Genomic DNA, 20,827 nt, shown 5'->3' on the forward strand with positions numbered 1-20,827 from the left:
CCACAGAGTTATAGCTGGGTCGGTTCAAACATAGGTTAAGGAGTCTCTTTGCTTACTTTCGGTACATACATTCCTCTCTTCCACAATGGTTATCATTTTTAATTACCCCTTGTCCATGCCACATAACCTCTAAGTTAAGTTTCTGGGTAGAATTATTTAATCATTTATCTTAAACCTTGATAAAATATCTTAACACTGCTATAACGTGTGTGTGTGTGCGTGTGTGTCAGATATCAACGAATGCCAGTCCTCCCCGTGTGCCTTTGGTGCTACCTGTGTTGATGAAATCAATGGCTTCCACTGCCTGTGTCCCCAAGACCGATCAGGACCACGTTGTCAGCACGGTAAGGGTCTCTGAAAACACGAGCTCACGATCTCTCTATGTCATAGGATCTCTGAAAACACGAGCGCACGATCTCTCTACGTCATAGGATCTCTGAAAACACTTGCTCACAATCTCTCTATGTCATAGGATCTCTGAAAACACTAGCTCACGATCTCTCTATGTCATAGGGATGGGCATTTGAAATGATTTAATTGTTATAATTTATTTAAAACAACAACAAAAAATCTATTTTGCTCTACTCTCTTGACCAATCAGAATGATCCAAAATGCCACAACAGCAGACTGCTATTCCGGTACCTTTTGGCTAACCGTAGCCTAGGCTAACAGCAGACAGTGAAAGAGAAGTCTGATGTTTGCCATCATTACTCTGTAGAACTGATTGTGTTTCCAAACGGTGGGTTTTGCATTGATCTGTGTCTGGTCTCGTCCTCCATTGGTGCCTGTAGGCTAATGGCTATTTGAAATGGGGGAAATTGTCATGTTGTCATGGCTCAGCGGAGGGATACATGCACTATGACGACCCGTAGCCAGGCCTGGTGGCAGGAGTAACACAACCCATAGCCAGGCCTGGTGGCAGGAGTAACTCAACCCGTAGCCAGGCCTGGTGGCAGGAGTAACACAACCCATAGCCAGGCCTGGCAGCAGGAGTAACACAACCCATAGCCAGGCCTGGTGGCAGGAGTAACACAACCCATAGCCAGGCCTGGTGGCAGGAGTAACACAACCCATAGCCAGGCCTGGTGGCAGGAGTAACACAACCCATAGCCAGGCCTGGCAGCAAGAGTAACACAACCCATAGCCAGGCCTGGTGGCAGGAGTAACACAACCCATAGCCAGGCCTGGTGGCAGGAGTAACACAACCCATAGCCAGGCCTGGTGGCAGGAGTAACACAACCCATAGTGAGGCCTGGTGGCAGGAGTAACACAACCCATAGTGAGGCCTGGTGGCAGGAGTAACACAACCCATAGCCAGGCCTGGTGGCAGGAGTAACACAACCCATAGCCAGGCCTGGTGGCAGGAGTAACACAACCCATAGCCAGGCCTGGTGGCAGGAGTAACTCAACCCATAGTGAGGCCTGGTGGCAGGAGTAACACAACCCATAGTGAGGCCTGGTGGCAGGAGTAACACAACCCATAGCCAGGCCTGGTGGCAGGAGTAACACAACCCGTAGCCAGGCCTAGTGGCAGGAGTACCACAACCCATAGCCAGGCCTAGTGGCAGGAGTAACACAACCCATAGCCAGGCCTGGTGGCAGGAGTACCACAACCCGTAGCCAGGCCTGGTGGCAGGAGTAACACAACCCATAGCCAGACCTGGTGGCAGGAGTAACACAACCCATAGCCAGGCCTAGTGGCAGGAGTACCACAACCCGTAGCCAGGCCTAGTGGCAGGAGTAACACAACCCATAGCCAGGCCTAGTGGCAGGAGTAACACAACCCATAGCCAGGCCTGGTGGCAGGAGTAACACAACCCATAGCCAGGCCTGGCTGCAGGAGTAACTCAACCCATAGCCAGGCCTGGTGGCAGGAGTAACACAACCCGTAGCCAGGCCTGGCTGCAGGAGTAACTCAACCCGTAGCCAGGCCTGGTGGCAGGAGTAACACAACCCATAGTGAGGCCTGGTGGCAGGAGTAACACAACCCATAGTGAGGCCTGGTGGCAGGAGTAACACAACCCATAGCCAGGCCTGGTGGCAGGAGTAACACAACCCATAGCCAGGCCTGGCTGCAGGAGTACCACAACCCATAGCCAGGCCTGGTGGCAGGAGTAACACAACCCATAGCCAGGCCTGGTGGCAGGAGTAACACAACCCATAGTGGGGCCTGGTGGCAGGAGTAACACAACCCATAGTGAGGCCTGGTGGCAGGAGTAACACAACCCATAGCCAGGCCTGGCTGCAGGAGTAACACAACCCATAGCCAGGCCTGGCTGCAGGAGTAACACAACCCATAGCCAGGCCTGGTGGCAGGAGTAACACAACCCATAGCCAGGCCTGGTGGCAGGAGTAACACAACCCATAGTGGGGCCTGGTGGCAGGAGTAACACAACCCATAGTGAGGCCTGGTGGCAGGAGTAACACAACCCATAGCCAGGCCTAGTGGCAGGAGTAACACAACCCGTAGCCAGGCCTGGTGGCAGGAGTAACACAACCCGTAGCCAGGCCTGGTGGCAGGAGTAACACAACCCATAGTGAGGCCTGGTGGCAGGAGTAACACAACCCATAGCCAGGCCTGGTGGCAGGAGTAACACAACCCGTAGCCAGGCCTAGTGGCAGGAGTACCACAACCCATAGCCAGGCCTGGTGGCAGGAGTAACACAACCCATAGTGAGGCCTGGTGGCAGGAGTAACTCAACCCATAGCCAGGCCTGGTGGCAGGAGTAACTCAACCCATAGTGAGGCCTGGTGGCAGGAGTAACACAACCCATAGCATACATTTACAGTAACTACATACATTTACAGTAACTACATACATTTACAGTGCGCAACTGTAAACAATGACAGCCACGAGCTCAGCGATAGCCGCGCGACGTCTGTAGCAGCTGGAGCTCAGCGAAGTGTTTCCATTATTTTTGCAGTTATATCCTTGTGTGTAACAATGTAACATCATGGACAGTTTAATTTAGACAAAGCGTTTTCATTGTTAAATTTGCGCCTAACAAACGTTCTCAAATAATGAATACTGTCTCACAAGTGTTTGTCTCTACTAACATTCGTTTGGATATGAAATGATATGCGGATATTCAATTAAATATGCCCATCCCTACTCTTTCACTCTCTATCTCTCTTTCAGTCACTCTCTCTTTCAGTCACTCTCTTTCAGTCTCTCTCTCTTTCAGTCTCTCTCTCTTTCAGTCTCTCTCTCTTTCAGTCTCTATCTCATGCTCACACACACACACACACACACACACACACACACACACACACACACACACACACACACACACACACACACACACACACACACACACACACACACACACACACACACACACACACACACACAGTCAGTAGAGATGACATGTACTGCCTGTTAAGTCTTGTGTGTTCCAGTGACAGGGAGACCGTGCTCAGGGAACAGTCGTGTCACCCCTGATTTAGCCAAGTGGGATGAGGACTGCAACACCTGCCAGTGCTTTAATGGGAAGGTTGTCTGTACTCGAGTACGTACCTACACCTATTATCTGACCTTTACCTACAGTTGAAGTTTACATACACTTAGGTTGGAGTCATTAAAACTCGTTTTTCAACCACTCCACACATTTCTTGTTAACAAACTATAGTTTTGGCAAGTCAGTTAGGACATCTACTTTGTGCATGACACAAGTCATTTTTCCAACAATTGTTCACAGACAGATTATTTCACTTATAATTCACTGTATCACAATTCCAGTGGGTCAGAAGTTTACATACACTAAGTTGACTGTGCCTTTAAACAGCTTGGAAAATTCCAGAAAATTATGTCATGGCTTTAGAAGCTTCTGATAGGCTAATTGACATCATTTGAGTCCATTGGAGGTGTACCTGTGGATGTATTTCAAGGCCTAACTTCAAACTCAGTGCCTCTTTGCTTGACATCATGGGAAAATCAAAATAAATCAGCCAAGACCTCAGAAAAGAATTGTAGACCTCCACAAGTCTGGTTCATCCTTGGGAACAATTTCCAAACGCCTGAAGGTACAACGTTCATCTGTACAAACAATAGTACGCAAGTATACACACCATGGGACCACGCAGACGTCATACCGCTCAGGAAGGAGACGCGTTCTGTCTCCTAGAGATGAACGTACTTTGGTGTGAAAAGTGCAAATCAATCCCAGAACAACAGCAAAGGACCTTTTGAAGATGCTGGAGGAAACAGGTACAAAAGTATCTATATCCACAATAAAACGAGTCCTATATCGACATAACCTGAAAGGCTGCTCAGCAAGGAAGAAGCCACTGCTCCAAAACCGCCATAAAAAAAGCCAGACTAGGGTTTGCAACTGCACATGGGGACAAAGATTGTACTTTTTGGAGAAATGTCCTCTGGTCTGATGAAACAAAAATAGAACTGTTTGGCCATAATGACCATCATTATGTTTGGAGGAAAAAAGGGGAGGCTTGCAAGCCGAAGAACACCATCCCAACCGTGAAGCACGGGGGTGGCCGCATCATGTTGTGGGGGTGCTTTGCTGCAGGAGGGACTGGTGCACTTCACAAAATAGATGGGAGGGAAATTATGTGGATATATTGAAGCAACATCTCAAGACATCAGTCAGGAAGTAAAAGCTTGGTCGTAAATGGGTCTTCCAAATGGACAATGACCCCTAGCATACTTACAAAGTTGTGGCAAAATAACTTAAGGACAACTAGGTTAAGGTATTGGAGTGGCCATCACAAATCCTTGACCTCAATCCTATAGAAAATTTGTGGACAGAACTGAAAAAGTGTGTGCGAGCAAGGAGGCCTACAAACCTGACTCAGTCACACCAGCTCTGGCAGGAGGAACGGCCAAAATTCACCCAACTTATTTTGGGAAGCTTGTGGAAGGCTACTAATTGAGTGTAAACTTCTGACCCACTGGGAATGTGATGAAAGAAATAAAAGCTGAAATAAATCATTCTCTCTACTATTATTTTGACATTTCACGTTCTTAAAATAAAGTGGTGATCCTAACTGACCTAAGACAGGGCATTTTACTATGAATAAAATGTCAGGAATTGTGAAAAACTGAGTTGAAATGTATTTGGCTAAGGTGAATGTACACTTCCTGACTTCAACTGTAGGTGTATCTTAGAGGGCTGCAAAACTCAACTACCATTCCCAAAACGTTCCAGGTTTCCCAGAAATTCTCTTTAGAGTTCCCAGTTGGAATCAGGGGGGAATTATCAGAGAGGGAACTCTGGAAAACCTGGCAATGTTGGGAAAGTTACTGGAACTTTGTGTCTTGAATACATGTGTCTATTTCCTATATGTCACTGGTGTTACAGACGTATTGATTGATTGATTGATTGATTGATTGATTTCAGATGTGGTGTGGTCTTAGGTCCTGCCGAGTCAGCGGTGGGGTTAAAGGCCACGGTAGCGGAGGAGGTGGGGACGGGTGTCTGTCTGGTCAGAGCTGTGCACCAATCAGGGAGGAGCAGTGTTTCATCCGGCCGTGTCTGGGTCAGGGGGAGTGCCACCCCTCCTCCCCACCGCCCAATAAATGCCACCCCAGCTCCGGTTACCACGACAACAGCTGTGCCAACGTAACACTTACGTTCACCAAAGAGACCATGCCCAGGGTGAGTCAGAGTAGAGAGATTCATTTCCCTCTTTTCTTCCCTACTACCCTTCTACTCAGCAGCTCAGACGCTCTCTAACCTAGGCCCCCTATTCCATATAGTGCACTACTTTTGCCCTTGGCAGCCAGAGATTGAATTAAGGGGCTATTGGGTCACTTTCCCTTTCCTCCTCCATCTTTCTGCTCTCAGCCCAGCCGTTCGGCTCTCAGCCCAGCCGTTCGGCTCTCAGCCCAGCCGTTCTGCTCTCAGCCCAGCCGTTCGGCTCTCAGCCCAGCCGTTCGGCTCTCAGCCCAGCCGTTCTGCTCTCAGCCCAGCCGTTCGGCTCTCAGCCCAGCCGTTCGGCTCTCAGCCCAGCCGTTCGGCTCTCAGCCCAGCCGTTCGGCTCTCAGCCCAGCCGTTCTGCTCTCAGCCCAGCCATTTGGCTCTCAGCCCAGCCGTTTGGCTCTCAGCCCAGCCGTTCTGCTCTCAGCCCAGCCGTTTGGCTCTCAGCCCAGCCATCTGGCTCTCAGCCCAGCCGTTCGGCTCTCGAACTCAATATGAGCAGTCAACTGATAGATGAAGTTCGTGAACGTGTTCCAGTCCAACTCTACCGACCGGCTAGGGAAAGTGTTCCAGTCCAACTCTACCGACCGGCTAGGGAAAGTGTTCCAGTCCAACTCTACCGAACGGCTAGGGAAAGTGTTCCAGTCCAACTCTACCGACCGGCTAGGGAAAGTGTTCCAGTCCAACTCTACCGAACGGCTAGGGAAAGTGTTCCAGTCCAACTCTACCGACCGGCTAGGGAAAGTGTTCCAGTCCAACTCTACCGACCGGCTAGGGAAAGTGTTCCAGTCCAACTCTACCGACCGGCTAGGGAAAGTGTTCCAGTCCAACTCTACCGACCGGCTAGGGAACGTGTTCCAGTCCAACTCTACCGACCGGCTAGGGAAAGTGTTCCAGTCCAACTCTACCGACCGGCTAGGGAAAGTGTTCCAGTCCAACTCTACCGACCGGCTAGGGAAAGTGTTCCAGTTCAACTCTACCGAACGGCTAGGGAAAGTGTTCCAGTCCAACTCTACCGACCGGCTAGGGAAAGTGTTCCAGTCCAACTCTACCGACCGGCTAGGGAAAGTGTTCCAGTCCAACTCTACCGACCGGCTAGGGAAAGTGTTCCAGTCCAACTCTACCGACCGGCTAGGGAAAGTGTTCCAGTCCAACTCTACCGACCGGCTAGGGAAAGTGTTCCAGTCCAACTCTACCGACCGGCTAGGGAAAGTGTTCCAGTCCAACTCTACCGACCGGCTAGGGAAAGTGTTCCAGTCCAACTCTACCGAACGGCTAGGGAAAGTGTTCCAGTCCAACTCTACCGACCGGCTAGGGAAAGTGTTCCAGTCCAACTCTACCGACCGGCTAGGGAACGTGTTCCAGTCCAACTCTACCGACCGGCTAGGGAAAGTGTTCCAGTCCAACTCTACCGACCGGCTAGGGAAAGTGTTCCAGTCCAACTCTACCGACCGGCTAGGGAAAGTGTTCCAGTCCAACTCTACCGACCGGCTAGGGAAAGTGTTCCAGTCCAACTCTACCGACCGGCTAGGGAAAGTGTTCCAGTCCAACTCTACCGACCGGCTAGGGAAAGTGTTCCAGTCCAACTCTACCGACCGGCTAGGGAAAGTGTTCCAGTCCAACTCTACCGAACGGCTAGGGAAAGTGTTCCAGTCCAACTCTACCGACCGGCTAGGGAAAGTGTTCCAGTCCAACTCTACCGACCGGCTAGGGAAAGTGTTCCAGTCCAACTCTACCGACCGGCTAGGGAAAGTGTTCCAGTCCAACTCTACCGAACGGCTAGGGAAAGTGTTCCAGTCCAACTCTACCGACCGGCTAGGGAAAGTGTTCCAGTCCAACTCTACCGAACGGCTAGGGAAAGTGTTCCAGTCCAACTCTACCGACCGGCTAGGGAAAGTGTTCCAGTCCAACTCTACCGACCGGCTAGGGAAAGTGTTCCAGTCCAACTCTACCGACCGGCTAGGGAAAGTGTTCCAGTCCAACTCTACCGACCGGCTAGGGAAAGTGTTCCAGTCCAACTTTTACTGAGGAGTGGCTTCCGTGTGGCCACTCTACCATAAAGGCCTGATTGTACTGCAGTGATGGTTGTCCTTCTGGAAGGTTCTCCCATCTCCACAGAGGAGATCTGTCAGAATGACCATCGGGTTCTTGGTCACCTCCCTGACCAAGGCCCTTCTTCCCCGATTGCTCAGTTTGGCCGGGCGGCCAGCTCTAGGAAGAGTCTTAGTGGTTCCAAACTTCTTCCATTTAAGATTGATGGAGGCCACCGTGTTCTTGTGGACCTTCAATGCTGCAGACATGTTTTGGTTCCCTTCCCCACATCTGTGCACCCAAAACAATCCTGTCTCTGAACTCTACGGACAATTCCTTCGACCTCATGGCTTGGTTTTTGCTCTGACATGAACTGTCAACTGTGGGACCTTATATAGACAGGTGTGTGCCTTTCCAAATCAATTGAATTTATCACAGATGGACTCCAATCAAGTTGTAGAAACATTCATATTGGTGATATTTACAAGGGTGTTTGTTCTACACTGGTTGACCTTTTCTTGTGACAACAGGTCACAAATATTGCTGCTGTGATGGCACACTGTGGTATTTCACCCAGTAGATATGGGAGTTTATCAAAACTGGGTTTGTTTTCGAATTCTTTGTGGATCTGTGTAATCTGAGGGAAATATGTGTCTCTAATATGGTCCTACATTTGGCAGAAGGTTAGGAAGTGCAGCTCAGTTTCCACCTCATGTTGTGGGCAGTGTGCACATAGCCTGTCTTCTCTTGAGAGCCAGGTCTGCCTATGGTGGCCTTTCTCAATAGCAAGGCTATGCTCACTGAGTCTGTACATAGTCAAAGCTTTCCTTAAGTTTGGGTCAGTCACAGTGGTCAGGTATTCTGTTTAGGCCAAATAGCATTCTAGTTTGCTCTGTTTTTTTTGTTAATTCTTTCCAATGTGTCAAGTAATTATCTTTTTGTTTTCCCATGAATTCGTTGAGTCTAATTGTGTTGCTGTCCTGGGGCTCTGTGGGGTCTGTTTGTGAACAGAGCCCCAGGACCAGCTTGCTTAGGGGACTCTTCTCTAGGTTCATCTCTCTGTAGGTGATGGATTTGTGGTGGAATGTGTGAGCATCTCTTCCTTTTAGGTGGTTGTAGAATTGAACGGCTTTTTTTGTGGATTTTGTTCATTAGCGGGTATCGGCCTAATTCTGCTCTTAATGCATAATTTGGTGTTTTACGTTGTACACTGAGGATATTTTTGCAGAATTCTGCATGCAGAGTCTCAATTTGGTGTTTGTCCCATTTTGTGAATTCTTGGTTGGTGAGCAGACCCCACAACCATAAAGGGCAATGGGTTCTATAACTGAATCAAGTATTTGGATTCTGATGTTAGTGTCGCTCTGTCTCCCTCGCGCTCTCTCTCTCTAACCCTGTCTGTCTGTCTGTCTGTCTGTCTGTCTGTCTCTAACCCTCTCTCTCTCTCTCTCTCTCTCTCTCTGTTTCTCTCACCCTCTCTCTCTCTCTCTCTCTCTCTCTCTCTCTCTCTATCTCTCTCTCTCTCTCTCTCTGTTTCTCTCTCTCTCTCTCTGTTTCTCTAACCCTCTCTCTCTCTCTCTCTCTCTCTGTTTCTCTAACCCTCTCTCTCTCTCTCTCTCTCTCTCTCTCTCTCTCTCTCTCTCTCTCTGTTTCTCTAAACCTCTCTCTCTCTCTCTCTCTCTCTGTTTCTCTAAACCTCTCTCTCTCTCTCTCTCTCTCTCTCTCTCTCTCTCTCTCTCTGTTTCTCTGTTTCTCTCTCTCTCTCTCTCTGTTTCTCTCTCTCTCTCTCTCTCTCTCTCTCTCTCTCTCTCTCTCTCTCTCTCTCTCTCTCTCTCTCTCTCTCTCTCTCTCTCTCTCTCTGTTTCTCTCTCTCTCTCTCTCTCTCTCTCTCTCTCTCTCTCTCCAGGGTCTGAGTATTGAGGCAGTGTGTAAGCAGCTGAGACAACTGTACGTGGTCAAGAATGTGTCCTCTGAGTATTCTGTTTCCATAACCTGTGACCCTTCAACCTCCGCCAGCAACGAGATCCATCTCAGCATCGTAAGTCACTTCCTGTCACGTGTGTGTACGTTTGTCAGGAGTCTGGGTTCAAATCAAAGTGGACTGTAAGGAACAGGGAAAGTAATGTATGAAAGATCTTCCTTAGTCTTCATTATTCTATCACCCTGTACTGGGCTGGTTAACCCTCCCTCAGTCTTCATTATTCTATCACCCTGTACTGGGCTGGTTAACCCTCCCTCAGTCTTCATTATTCTATCACCCTGTACTGGGCTGGTTAACCCTCCCTCAGTCTTCATTATTCTATCACCCTGTACTGGGCTGGTTAACACTCCCTCAGTCTTCATTATTCTATCACCCTGTACTGGGCTGGTTAACACTCCCTTATCCTCAATACATCTAGTCTACAGTACTGACCTGTACTGGGCTGGTTAACACTCCCTTATCCTCAATACATCTAGTCTACAGTACTGACCTGTACTGGGCTGGTTAACACTCCCTTATCCTCAATACACCTAGTCCACAGTACTGAGCTCCTGACTCTAAAACCTAGTCTATTCTCCCTGTATGTTCTCTCTGAGGCATGGGGAAGGTGGTGTGTTCTTCATGTGTCACAGCCCGATGCTCTGGGTAATAGTTAGACATTAGATACACTGGCTGTTTTGGTGGACTTACTTTTGGTCTGGAGTGATGTGGAGTTCAGCTATGTGGAGCTCTGTTCAGCTCTGTGGAGCTCTGTGGAGCTCTGTTCAGCTCTGTTCAGCTATGTGGAGCTCTGTTCAGCTCTGTTCAGCTCTGTGGAGCTCTGTTCAGCTCTGTTCAGCTCTGTTCAGCTCTGTGGAGCTCTGTTCAGCTCTGTGGAGCTCTGTTCAGCTCTGTTCAGCTCTGTTCAGCTCTGTGGAGCTCTGTTCAGCGATGTGGAGCTCTGTTCAGCGATGTGGAGCTCTGTTCAGCCATGTGGAGCTCTGTTCAGCGATGTGGAGCTCTGTTCAGCGATGTGGAGCTCTGTTCAGCGATGTGGAGCTCTGTTCAGCGCTGTTCAGCTATGTGGAGCTCTGTTCAGCTATGTGGAGCTCTGTTCAGCTCTGTGGAGCTCTGTTCAGCGATGTGGAGCTCTGTTCAGCGATGTGGAGCTCTGTTCAGCTCTGTTCAGCTATGTTCAGCTATGTGGAGCTCTGTTCAGCTCTGTTCAACGATGTGGAGCTCTGTTCAGCTCTGTTCAGCGATGTGGAGCTCTGTTCAGCTCTGTTCAGCGATGTGGAGCTCTGTTCAGCTCTGTTCAGCGATGTGGAGCTCTGTTCAGCTCTGTTCAGCGATGTGGAGCTCTGTTCAGCTCTGTTCAGCTATGTGGAGCTCTGTTCAGCTCTGTTCAGCGATGTGGAGCTCTGTTCAGCTCTGTTCAGCGATGTGGAGCTCTGTTCAGCTCTGTTCAGCGATGTGGAGCTCTGTTCAGCTCTGTTCAGCTATGTGGAGCTCTGTTCAGCTCTGTTCAGCTATGTGGAGCTCTGTTCAGCTGTGTGGAGCTCTGTTCAGCTCTGTTCAGCTGTGTGGAGCTCTGTTCAGCTCTGTTCAGCGATGTGGGGCTCTGTTCAGCTCTGTTCAGCGATGTGGAGCTCTGTTCAGCTATGTGGAGCTCTGTTCAGCTCTGTTCAGCTATGTGGAGCTCTGTTCAGCTCTGTTCAGCGATGTGGAGCTCTGTTCAGCTCTGTTCAGCGATGTGGAGCTCTGTTCAGCTCTGTTCAGCTATGTGGAGCTCTGTTCAGCTCTGTTCAGCTGTGTGGAGCTCTGTTCAGCTCTGTTCAGCGATGTGGAGCTCTGTTCAGCTCTGTGGAGCTCTGTTCAGCTCTGTTCAGCGATGTGGAGCTCTGTTCAGCAATGTGGAGCTCTGTTCAGCTCTGTTCAGCGATGTGGAGCTCTGTTCAGCTATGTGGAGCTCTGTTCAGCTCTGTTCAGCTATGTGGAGCTCTGTTCAGCTCTGTTCAGCGATGTGGAGCTCTGTTCAGCTCTGTTCAGCTGTGTGGAGCTCTGTTCAGCTCTGTTCAGCGATGTGGAGCTCTATTCAGCTCTGTGGAGCTCTGTTCAGCTCTGTTCAGCTCTGTGGAGCTCTGTTCAGCTCTGTTCAGCTCTATTCAGCTCTGTGGAGCTCTGTTCAGCTCTGTTCAGCTCTGTGGAGCTCTGTTCAGCTCTGTTCAGCTCTGTGGAGCTCTGTTCAGCTCTGTTCAGCTCTGTTCAGCTATGTGGAGCTACATGATGTCATGGAGTATTGTATTCAAAGCTGAAAAGATAAACATCAATAAAATTAAACATCTGATGAACATCTGATGAAGATATTGTGTATCAAGACCTCTCTAACTCGGGTTACAAATGCTGCCAACTTTCCCCAAATTCTATTGTTCCTCCCCCAGAATTCCTGGTTGAAAAATGTCGTTATGATTCCAGAATTCCTTCAACCTGGATTTCTGAGAAACCAAGGAATTTTGTTTGAGGAATTGCTCTGTTAGACTGCAGCCAAGGACAGAAAAAAGCATCAAAACTACTCTAGTAATCTGACGAAGGTGTTATGTATCAAGACCTTTTCAACATACAATAATACCATCTGGTGTTTTCTCAGCTCCATCCTCTCCAACAACTGTGGTCGGTTTTTCATAGGGGATAAACCTAGTCACATGTAGCCATCCTTCCAAGTGTCTTCACGTTGACTCGACATGAGAAGCCTGGACTAACGAGGCTTTGATGAAGCAGAAGACACATTTGTTACATATTTGATTCTTCTGTCCTTGACACAGAGGAGCAGCGGCTAGACACCTACTGTATAAAGGAGATAACAGATACACAACACTTACACCGCTCTCCTCGCTCTCACTCTCTTCTCTCTCTCTCTCTCTCTCTCTCTCTCTCTCTCTCGCTCTCGCTCTCTCTCCTCACTCTCTCTCTCTCTCCTCGCTCTCTTCTCTCTCGCTCTCTCCTCACTCTCTCTCCTCGCTCTCTTCTCTCTCGCTCTCCTCACTCTCTCTCCTCGCTCTCTTCTCTCCTCGCTCTCACTCTCTTCTCTCTCTTCTCTCTCTCCTCGCTCTCACTCTCTCCTCTCTCTTCTCGCTCTCACTCTCTTCTCTCTTCTCGCTCTCACTCTCTTCTCTCTTCTCGCTCTCACTCTCTTCTCTCTTCTCTCTCGCTCTCCTCACTCTCTCTCTTCTCTCTCTCCTCGCTCTCGCTCTCTTCTCTCTCTCTTTGCTCTCGCTCTCCTCACTCTCTCTCCTCGCTCTCTCTCTCTCTCCTTGCTCTCTTCTCTCTCTCCTCGCTCTCACTCACCTCACTCTCTTCTCTCTCGCTCTCCTCACTCTCTCTCCTTGCTCTCTTCTCTCTCTCTCTCATTGCTCTCTTCTCTCTCTCTCTCTCTCTCCTTGCTCTCTCCTCACTCTCTCTCTCTCTCCTTGCTCTCTTCTCTCTCTCTCTCCTTGCTCTCTTCTCTCTCTCTCTCCTCGCTCTCACTCTCTTCTCTCTCTCTCGCCTCGCTCTCTTCTCGCTCTCACTCTCTTCGCTCTCTTCTCTCTCTCTCCTTGCTCTCTCCTCACTCTCTCTCTCTCTCCTTGCTCTCTTCTCTCTCTCTCTCCTTGCTCTCTTCTCTCTCTCTCTCCTCGCTCTCACTCTCTTCTCTCTCTCTCGCCTCGCTCTCTTCTCGCTCTCACTCTCTTCGCTCTCTTCTCTCTCTCCTCTCTCTCTCTCGCCTCGCTCTCTCCTCGCTCTCTCTCTCTTTGCTCTCTCTCTCCTCGCTCTCTTCTCTCTCTCTCTCTCCTCGCTCTCTATCTCTCTCTCCTCGCTCTCCTCGCTCTCTTCTCTCTCTCCTCTCTCTCTCTCTCTCTCTCTCTCTCTCTCTCTCTCTCTCTCTCTCTCTCTCTCTCTCCTCTCTCTCTCTTTGCTCTCTCTCTCCAGTACACAGTGGACCAGTGGATGGACAGATCACCTATAAAGGAGATAACAGAGAGGATCATCGATCTGGTGTCTAAACGCCATGGCAACAACAGCATCATCACCGCCATTGCTGAGGTCAGAGTGCAGCGGACGCCGAGCGCTAGCCAGACCGGTATGAACCCCCTGCAACACATAGACACACTCGCCCGCCCGCCCGCCCGCCCACACACACACACACACATCAAATGTATTTATAAAGCCCTTCTTACATCAGCTGATATCTCAAAGTGCTGTACAGAAACCCAGCCTAAAACCCCAAACAGCAAGCAATGCAGGTGTAGAAGCACGGCGGCTAGGAAAAACTCCCTAGAAAGGCCAAAACCTAGGAAGAAACCTAGAGAGGAACCATACCATGAGGGGTGGCCAGTCCTCTTCTGGCTGTGCCGGGTGGAGATTATAACAGAACATGGCCAAGATGTTCAAATGTTCATAAATGACCAGCATGGTCAAATAATAATAATCACAGTAGTTGTCGAGGGTGCAGCACCTCAGGAGTAAATGTCAGTTGGCTTTTCATAGCCGATCATTAAGAGTATCTCTACCGCTCATGCGGTCTCTAGAGAGTTGAAAACAGCAGGTCTGGGACAGGTAGCACGTCCGGTGAACAGGTCAGGGTTCCATAGCCGCAGGCAGAACAGTTGAAACTGGAGCAGCAGCAAGGCCAGGTGGACTGGGGACAGCAAGGACACACACACACACACACTCGCCCGCCCGCCCACACACACACACATAGCCAAACCGGTACACACCACACACACACACAGCCAAACCAGTACACACCACACACACACACACACCCAAACCGGTACACACCACACACACACAGCCAAACCGGTACACACCACACACAAACAGCCAAACCGGTACACACCACACACACACAGCCAAACCGGTACACACCACACACACACAGTCTCTCTGTTTTGTCATGACTTGGTTGGGTCTAATTGTGTTGCTGTCCTGGGGCTCTGTGGGCTGTGTTTGTGTTTGTGAACAGAGCCCCAGGACCAGCTTGCTTAGGGGACTCTTCTCCAGGTTCATCTCTCTGTAGGTAATTTTTATTTTATTTACCAGGAAAATCCTGTTGAGACCCAGAGTCTCTTTTTCGAGGGAGACCTGGCCAAGAAGGCAGCAACAATCAATACATTACATCATTAAAACATACACCAATACAATACGATCTAGCCTAAAACAAGCATTTACACTCCTCTGTAACAGAGTCTCCCATCAATATTTTAAATTAATTCAGTGACACTACCACTACCATAGCCAGCAGCATACCACCCTGCATAACACTGCTGGCTTGCTTCTGAAGCTAAGCAGGGTTGGTCCTGGTCAGTCCCTGGATGGGAGACCAGGTGCTGCTGGAAGTGGTGTTGGAGGGCCAGTAGGAGGCACTCTTTCCTCTGGTCTAAACAAAGATCCCAATGCCCCAGGGCAGTGATTGGGGACACTGCTCTGTGTAGGGTGCCGTCTTTCGGATGGGACGTTAAACGGGTGTCCTGACTCTCTGAGGTCATTAAAGATCCCATGGCACTTATCGTAAGAGTAGGGGTGTTAACCCCGGTGTCCTGGCTAAATTCCCAATCTGGCCCTCAACCATCACGGTCACCTAATAATCCCCAGTTTACAATTGGCTCATTCATCCCCCTCCTCTCCCCTGTAACTATTCCCCAGGTCGTTGCTGCAAATGAGAACGTGTTCTCAGTCAACTTACCTGGTAAAATAACGGTAAAATAAAATAAAAAATAAATAAAATAAAATATCTAGATGAAGCATGGATTGTAGACTATTCCATGCCTCTGGTGCACAAGACGAGAAGGCAGTCTTGTCTAATACTGTAAATGTCCTGGGGACTTTAAGACTTTAAGTAGCAACCACCTAGCAGACCGGGTATGGTAACATAGCAACCTCCTAGCAGACCGGGTATGGTAACATAGCAACCTCCTAGCAGACCAGGTATGGTAACATAGCAACCTCCTAGCAGCCCGGGTATGGTAACATAGCAACCTCCTAGCTGACCGGGTATGGTAACATAGCAACCACCTAGCAGACCGGGTATGGTCACATAGCAACCACCTAGCAGACCGGGTATGGTAACATAGCAACCACCTAGCAGATCGGGTATGGTCACATAGCAACCACCTAGCAGACCGGGTATGGTCACATAGCAACCACCTAGCAGACCGGGTATGGTCACATAGCAACCACCTAGCAGACCGGGTATGGTCACATAGCAACCACCTAGCAGACCGGGTATGGTCACATAGCAACCACCTAGCAGACCGGGTATGGTCACATACTAGGCCATTTATCGTTGTAACGGCCCTTCTCTGTTGCTGCCAGATGGGAGTTTCTCCTTCTGTTCTCCAGCTTCTCTCGCCCTCCCCTCCTCCCCACAGGCCATGTTGCTCCTGTCATCCTCCTCCCCTCCTCCTCCTCCCCCGTCACAGGCCATGTTGCTCCTGTCATCCTCCACCCCTCCCCTCCTCCCCCGTCACAGGCCATGTTGCCCCTGTCATCCTCCCCTCCTCCCCCGTCACAGGCCATGTTGCTCCTGTCATCCTCCCCTCCTCCCCCGTCACAGGCCATGTTGCTCCTGTCATCCTCCACCCCTCCCCTCCTCCCCCGTCACAGGCCATGTTGCTCCTGTCATCCTCCCCTCCTCCCCCGTCACAGGCCATGTTGCTCCTGTCATCCTCCCCTCCTCCTCCCCTCCTCCTCCTCCCCCATCACAGGCCATGTTGCTCCTGTCATCCTCCTCCCCTCCTCCCCCTTCACAGGCCATGTTGCTCCTGTCATCCTCCCCTCCTCCTCCCCTCCTCCTCCTCCCCCATCACAGGCCATGTTGCTCCTGTCATCCTCCTCCCCTCCTCCTCCTCCCCCATCACAGGCCATGTTGCTCCTGTCATCCTCCCCTCCTCCCCCGTCACAGGCCATGTTGCTCCTGTCATCCTCCCCTCCTCCCCCGTCACAGGCCATGTTGCTCCTGTCATCCTCCCCTCCTCCACCCCTCCCCTCCTCCCCCGTCACAGGCCATGTTGCCCCTGTCATCCTCCCCTCCTCCCCCGTCACAGGCCATGTTGCTCCTGTCATCCTCCCCTCCTCCCCCGTCACAGGCCATGTTGCTCCTGTCATCCTCCCCTCCTCCCCCGTCACAGGCCATGTTGCTCCTGTCATCCTCCCCTCCTCCACCCCTCCCCTCCTCCCCCGTCACAGGCCATGTTGCCCCTGTCATCCTCCCCTCCTCCCCCGTCACAGGCCATGTTGCTCCTGTCATCCTCCCCTTCTCCCCCGTCACAGGCCATGTTGCTCCTGTCATCCTCCCCTCCTCCTCCCCTCCTCCTCCTCCCCCATCACAGGCCATGTTGCTCCTGTCATCCTCCTCCCCTCCTCCTCCTCCCCCATCACAGGCCATGTTGCTCCTGTCATCCTCCCCTCCTCCCCCGTCACAGGCCATGTTGCTCCTGTCATCCTCCCCTCCTCCCCCGTCACAGGCCATGTTGCTCCTGTCATCCTCCCCTCCTCCCCCATCACAGGCCATGTTGCTCCTGTCATCCTCCCCTCCTCCCCCGTCACAGGCCATGTTGCTCCTGTCATCCTCCCCTCCTCCTCCACCTCTCCCTCACAGCCAGGACTTCAGGCCATGCTGTTGTGAAGCTAGAGAACACAGCAGTAGCAGAAATTTAATGAATCATTGTTCAGCATAATTCATTGGAACATTTGTGAAGAAATACACCAGTGTTCCTCCTGGTTTACTGGCTGATGCAGAGATGTTGGTACTTCCCAGTGTTCCTCCTGGTTTACTGGCTGATGCAGAGATGTTGGTACTTCCCAGTGTTCCTCCTGGTTTACTGGCTGATACAGAGATGTTGGTACTTCCCAGTGTTCCTCCTGGTTAACTGGCTGATGCAGAGATGTTGGTACTTCCCAGTGTTCCTCCTGGTTAACTGGCTGATGCAGAGATGTTGGTACTTCCCAGTGTTCCTCCTGGTTAACTGGCTGATGCAGAGATGTTGGTACTTCCCAGTGTTCCTCCTGGTTAACTGGCTGATGCAGAGATGTTGGTACTTCCCAGTGTTCCTCCTGGTTTACTGGCTGATGCAGAGATGTTGGTACTTCCCAGTGTTCCTCCTGGTTAACTGGCTGATGCAGAGATGTTGGTACTTCCCAGTGTTCCTCCTGGTTAACTGGCTGATGCAGAGATGTTGGTACTTCCCAGTGTTCCTCCTGGTTAACTGGCTGATGCAGAGATGTTGGTACTTCCCAGTGTTCCTCCTGGTTAACTGGCTGATGCAGAGATGTTGGAACTTCCCAGTGTTCCTCCTGGTTAACTGGCTGATGCAGAGATGTTGGTACTTCCCAGTGTTCCTCCTGGTTAACTGGCTGATGCAGAGATGTTGGTACTTCCCAGTGATTACAGCTTTTAGGGCCCTCGAGTGTTACTAACATCAATATTATAATATGCTTAAAACTACTTACGGATCATTGGGACGCTAGCGTCTCACCTCGACAACATCCGGTGAATTTGCGGAGCGCGAAATTCAAATTACAGAAATCGTAATATTAAACATTCATGAAAATACAAGTGTCTTACATTATTTAAAAGCTTAACTTCTTGTTAATCCAACCGCGTTGTCGGATTTCAAAAAGGCTTTACGGCGAAAGCACACATGCGAATATCTGAGACGTCACGAAAGTCAGAAATGGGTGAGTTGAAAAGAAAAAAATTCTGGATGGATTGTCCTCGGGTTTTTGCCTGCCATATTAATTCTGTTATACTCACAGACATTACATTAACAGTTTTGGAAACTTTAGAGTGTTTTCTATCCAATACTACCAATTATATGCATATCCTAGATTCTGGGCCTGAGTAACAGGCAGTTTACTTTGGGCACCTCATTCATCCAAACTTCCGAATACTGCCCCCTAGCCTGAAGAAGTTAACTTTTTAGGACAGACTCATTCATAGACTCACAATTGTAAATGTTAATTAATACGGTCAGCTGGCCTAATATAATGTTGATGTATTGCGTGTACAGCCAAACTGACCCTTTTTGTCTCGCATCTTCCCTCTTTAGACTACTTGGTCCCCCTCCTCTCTTCAGTCTTCATCGTCTTGTGGATCCTGGTGCTGGTCTCCGTCTTCCTGTACTGCATGCGTCGCCGGCGGAAACATGGCAACGGAGCCTCGTCGTCCGCGGCGACAGATGACGACACCACCAACAACGTCCGCGAGCCGCTCAACCAGATCAAGAATCCCATCAACGTGAAACACGCCGGCAGCGGCCATCTTACGACGTCGGTGGTCATCAAAGACTACGAGGATAAAAACTCGGTCGTCGCCAAGGTACGAACACACCACCGCCCCGAGGGGGAGGAGGACGACGATAAAGAGAGACAGCTAGGGAATAAAGGAAGCTTTGTGGTTACAGCCAAACAGCCTACCTACACACTGGTGGAGCGGGAGGATCAGGGCCTCAATGGAGGCCTGGGGGCCAACGGGCCCAACGACGGGGACGACAGGACCGCGGTGCAGCCCAGCTCCAAACACCCTAACTGGACTAATAAACAGGACAACAGAGCCCTGGAGACGGCACACAGCATCAACAGGATGGACTACATCGTATAGCAGGAAATGATATAGCAGGAGGCAGGAAGTAGCATGTAAACCCTGTGTAAAGAATTCCCCCATCCTGGACGTTATGGTCATCCCGGCAAGGTGGTCCTTCTAATCCGCTGTGTTGACACTGTGTTTTCGTGCAACCATTGACCTTAGTGACGAGGACCGGGGGGGGGGGGGGGGGTTCTGGGATTTGTAGTTCCTAAACTGTTGCGTCATTATTCTGTGACTACAGGGTTTGTTGTTTGGATGAATGAATCCATGGCTGCATCAGATGTGGTACCCTATTCCCTATCTACTTTTGACCAGGGCCCTATGGCAGCATATTCCCTATGTATTGCACTACTTTTGACCAGCGCCCTATGGCAGCATATTCCCTATGTAGTGCACTACTTTTGACCAGCGCCCTATGGCAGCATATTCCCTATGTATTGCACTACTTTTGACCAGGGCCCTATGGCAGCATATTCCCTATGTAGTGCACTACTTTTGACCAGGGCCCTATGGCAGCATATTGCCTATGTAGTGCACTACTTTTGACCAGCGCCCATAGGGCTCCTATAGGGCTCCTTCCTATAAAGCTCCTATAGGGCTCCTTCCCATAGGGCTCCTTCCCATAGGCTCCTTCCTATTGGGCTCCTTCCCATAGGGCTCCTTCCTATAAAGCTCCTATAGGGCTCCTTCCCATAGGGCTCCTTCCCATAGGGCTCCTTCCCATAGGGCTCCTTCCCATAGGGCTCCTTCCCATAGGGCTCCTTCCTATAGGGCTCCTTCCTATAGGGCTCCTTCCCATAGGGCTCCTTCCTATAGGGCTCCTTCCCATAGGGCTCCTTCCTATAGGGCTCCTTCCTATAGGGCTCCTTCCCATAGGGCTCCTTCCTATAGGGCTCCTTCCTATTGGGCTCCTTCCCATAGGGCTCCTTCCTATAGGGCTCCTTCCTATAGGGCTCCTTCCCATAGGGCTCCTTCCTATAGGGCTCCTTCCCATAGGGCTCCTTCCCATAGGGCTCCTTCCCATAGGGCTCCTTCCCATAGGGCTCCTTCCCATAGGGCTCCTTCCTATAGGGCTCCTTCCTATAGGGCTCCTTCCTATAGGGCTCCTTCCCATAGGGCTCCTTCCCATAGGGCTCCTTCCCATAGGGCTCCTTCCCATAGGGCTCCTTCCCATAGGGCTCCTTCCTATAGGGCTCCTTCCCATAGGGCTCCTTCCTATAGGGCTCCTATAGGGCTCCTTCCTATAGGGCTCCTTCCCATAGGGCTCCTTCCTATAGGGCTCCTATAGGGCTCCTTCCTATAGGGGTCCTTCCTATAGGGCTCCTATAGGGCTCCTTCCCATAGGGCTCCTTCCTATAGGGCTCCTATAGGGCTCCTTCCCATAGGGCTCCTTCCTATAGGGCTCCTATAGGGCTCCTTCCTATAGGGCTCCTTCCTATAGGGCTCCTATAGGGCTCCTTCCCATAGGGCTCCTTAGGGCTCCTTCCCATAGGGCTCCTTCCTATAGGGCTCCTTTCCATAGGGCTCCTTCCTATAGGGCTCCTATAGGGCTCCTT

General features: G+C 50.5%; 1 protein-coding gene across 1 annotated transcript in view; it reads left to right on the top strand.

Annotated features, from left to right (window-relative positions):
• Positions 1-20,016, top strand: part of LOC139580533 (protein jagged-1b-like) — a 173,087-nt gene extending 153,071 nt beyond the window's left edge. Inside the window, exons 21-26 of the mRNA XM_071409310.1 lie at positions 231-344; positions 3,401-3,510; positions 5,359-5,616; positions 9,596-9,727; positions 13,616-13,766; positions 18,736-20,016. Of these exons, the coding sequence (XP_071265411.1) occupies positions 231-344; positions 3,401-3,510; positions 5,359-5,616; positions 9,596-9,727; positions 13,616-13,766; positions 18,736-19,286 (1,316 nt within the window). The 3' untranslated portion in view covers positions 19,287-20,016. The remainder of the gene's footprint in view (positions 1-230; positions 345-3,400; positions 3,511-5,358; positions 5,617-9,595; positions 9,728-13,615; positions 13,767-18,735) is intronic.
• The last annotated feature ends 811 nt before the right edge of the window (positions 20,017-20,827 follow it).

The sequence above is a fragment of the Salvelinus alpinus genome, chromosome 7 (assembly GCF_045679555.1).
Source record: "Salvelinus alpinus chromosome 7, SLU_Salpinus.1, whole genome shotgun sequence".
NCBI lineage: Eukaryota > Metazoa > Chordata > Actinopteri > Salmoniformes > Salmonidae > Salvelinus > Salvelinus alpinus.